Below are 1,307 nucleotides of genomic sequence, written 5' to 3' on the forward strand. Positions count from 1 at the left end.
TAATGCCTGCTAAACATTAATCTGGCATGAAAAGAATTACAAGTCACAAGATGCCACAGAAAACTGGCACGCTTAAGCTTAATAAAACCACAGTTCCCCATTTTTTCCCAGTTTGAGGCGTCAGATCTCCAACATACATTTCCGTGAATCCTCTTTATTGAATTTAATGAAGTACTTGAAAGCTCCCAACCAAGAGCAAGGCTTCACTCAAGCATGTAGTGCATCACCGAAGGATCCACTTCTTCTGCCAGCAAACTGGCTTGCAAACTTTGGATCGTCGCCTTTTTCCCCAAACGCTGTCTCCAGAGGACAAAGGCGGCTACGATCTGCGACTGTAGGTTGTGGGGGTGATTGACTTTACATCGATAGATGTCAGCAAAAACCCAAACACAGAATTATATGTTCCCATTCGGGTCCCAGTCTCCTGGCAAGTTTGTTCAGCTGCTGATCTGTTGGTGAAGTCTTCAAAACACATGGTGCAATTTCGGTTATATCTGTAACCAAAAAAAAAAAAAAAAAAAAGGACAATAAAAAGAAAATGCATACAACATGTCACTCGGCAATGCTGCAAATGTTAATGTAAGACCTGGAAAAAGGAGGGAATAAGCAAAGTTGAGGTGAAAGAATTAATTAATTAAAGAAACTGAATATATACTCGTCTAGAAAAATTAATTACATAATCAACCAGAAGATTAATTAGAGGAAAACTAATGCTCAGTGGACCATGCTAGGGAGCCTTGAGGTTTTGGGTGTCAATAATCCAGACATCAGAATTCTACTCCAAAGGCAAGACTTCCACAAGTAATTACAGAGTTTGGGGTAGCGAACAAGAAAGGTTTTCAAGGAACACGTTTCCAGCAGGCATCACTCTCTGAAAATTAATCTGCTTGCACCAGTATGATACAGAGACACATGTGGGACCAGTCATACCTTATTACTCCTATTCTGTGACTCTGTTTTTCCACTTCAGAAATTACTTTGATTCCTTAGTTACTACGTATTACTCTATTTTTTTGCTGAGGGATGTTCACAGGAAATTCTTCTGTCTCCTAAGATGCTACTGACCCTTTGTGCCCTGTCATATATGGCAAACTTGTCTTGAGGAGACCAGCTCTGGGGGCTTTTCTTCTATTTGAATAAGCCCATAAGCATGGTTCAGGTGAACCCAAACGAACAGGGCATCAACACTGCTCCCCAGTACAAATTATGCTTCCTTATCCCTCATCCCAGTCGTAGTAACGCACCTGAAAAAAGGCGTGTATGTGCTGTAGCCCCATGCACCTGGCCTCCTTGAAGTTGTTTTCAGG

The 1,307-nt window shown here is 41.4% G+C and overlaps 1 protein-coding gene across 1 annotated transcript; it reads right to left on the reverse strand.

Moving 5' to 3' along the window:
- Positions 1 to 203: 203 nt before the first annotated feature.
- Positions 204 to 494, reverse strand: LOC104167323 (death domain-containing protein CRADD-like; the record flags this gene model as incomplete). Its single annotated transcript, XM_009707549.1, is given in 2 exon segments — positions 204 to 378; positions 380 to 494. Coding segments are annotated over 2 exon segments (290 nt in total), but the record flags the coding sequence as incomplete, so codon positions are not given.
- Between the last annotated feature and the right edge of the window lie 813 nt (positions 495 to 1,307).

Source organism: Cariama cristata, unplaced genomic scaffold, assembly GCF_000690535.1.
Source record: "Cariama cristata isolate BGI_N322 unplaced genomic scaffold, ASM69053v1 scaffold15039, whole genome shotgun sequence".
Taxonomy (NCBI): domain Eukaryota; kingdom Metazoa; phylum Chordata; class Aves; order Cariamiformes; family Cariamidae; genus Cariama; species Cariama cristata.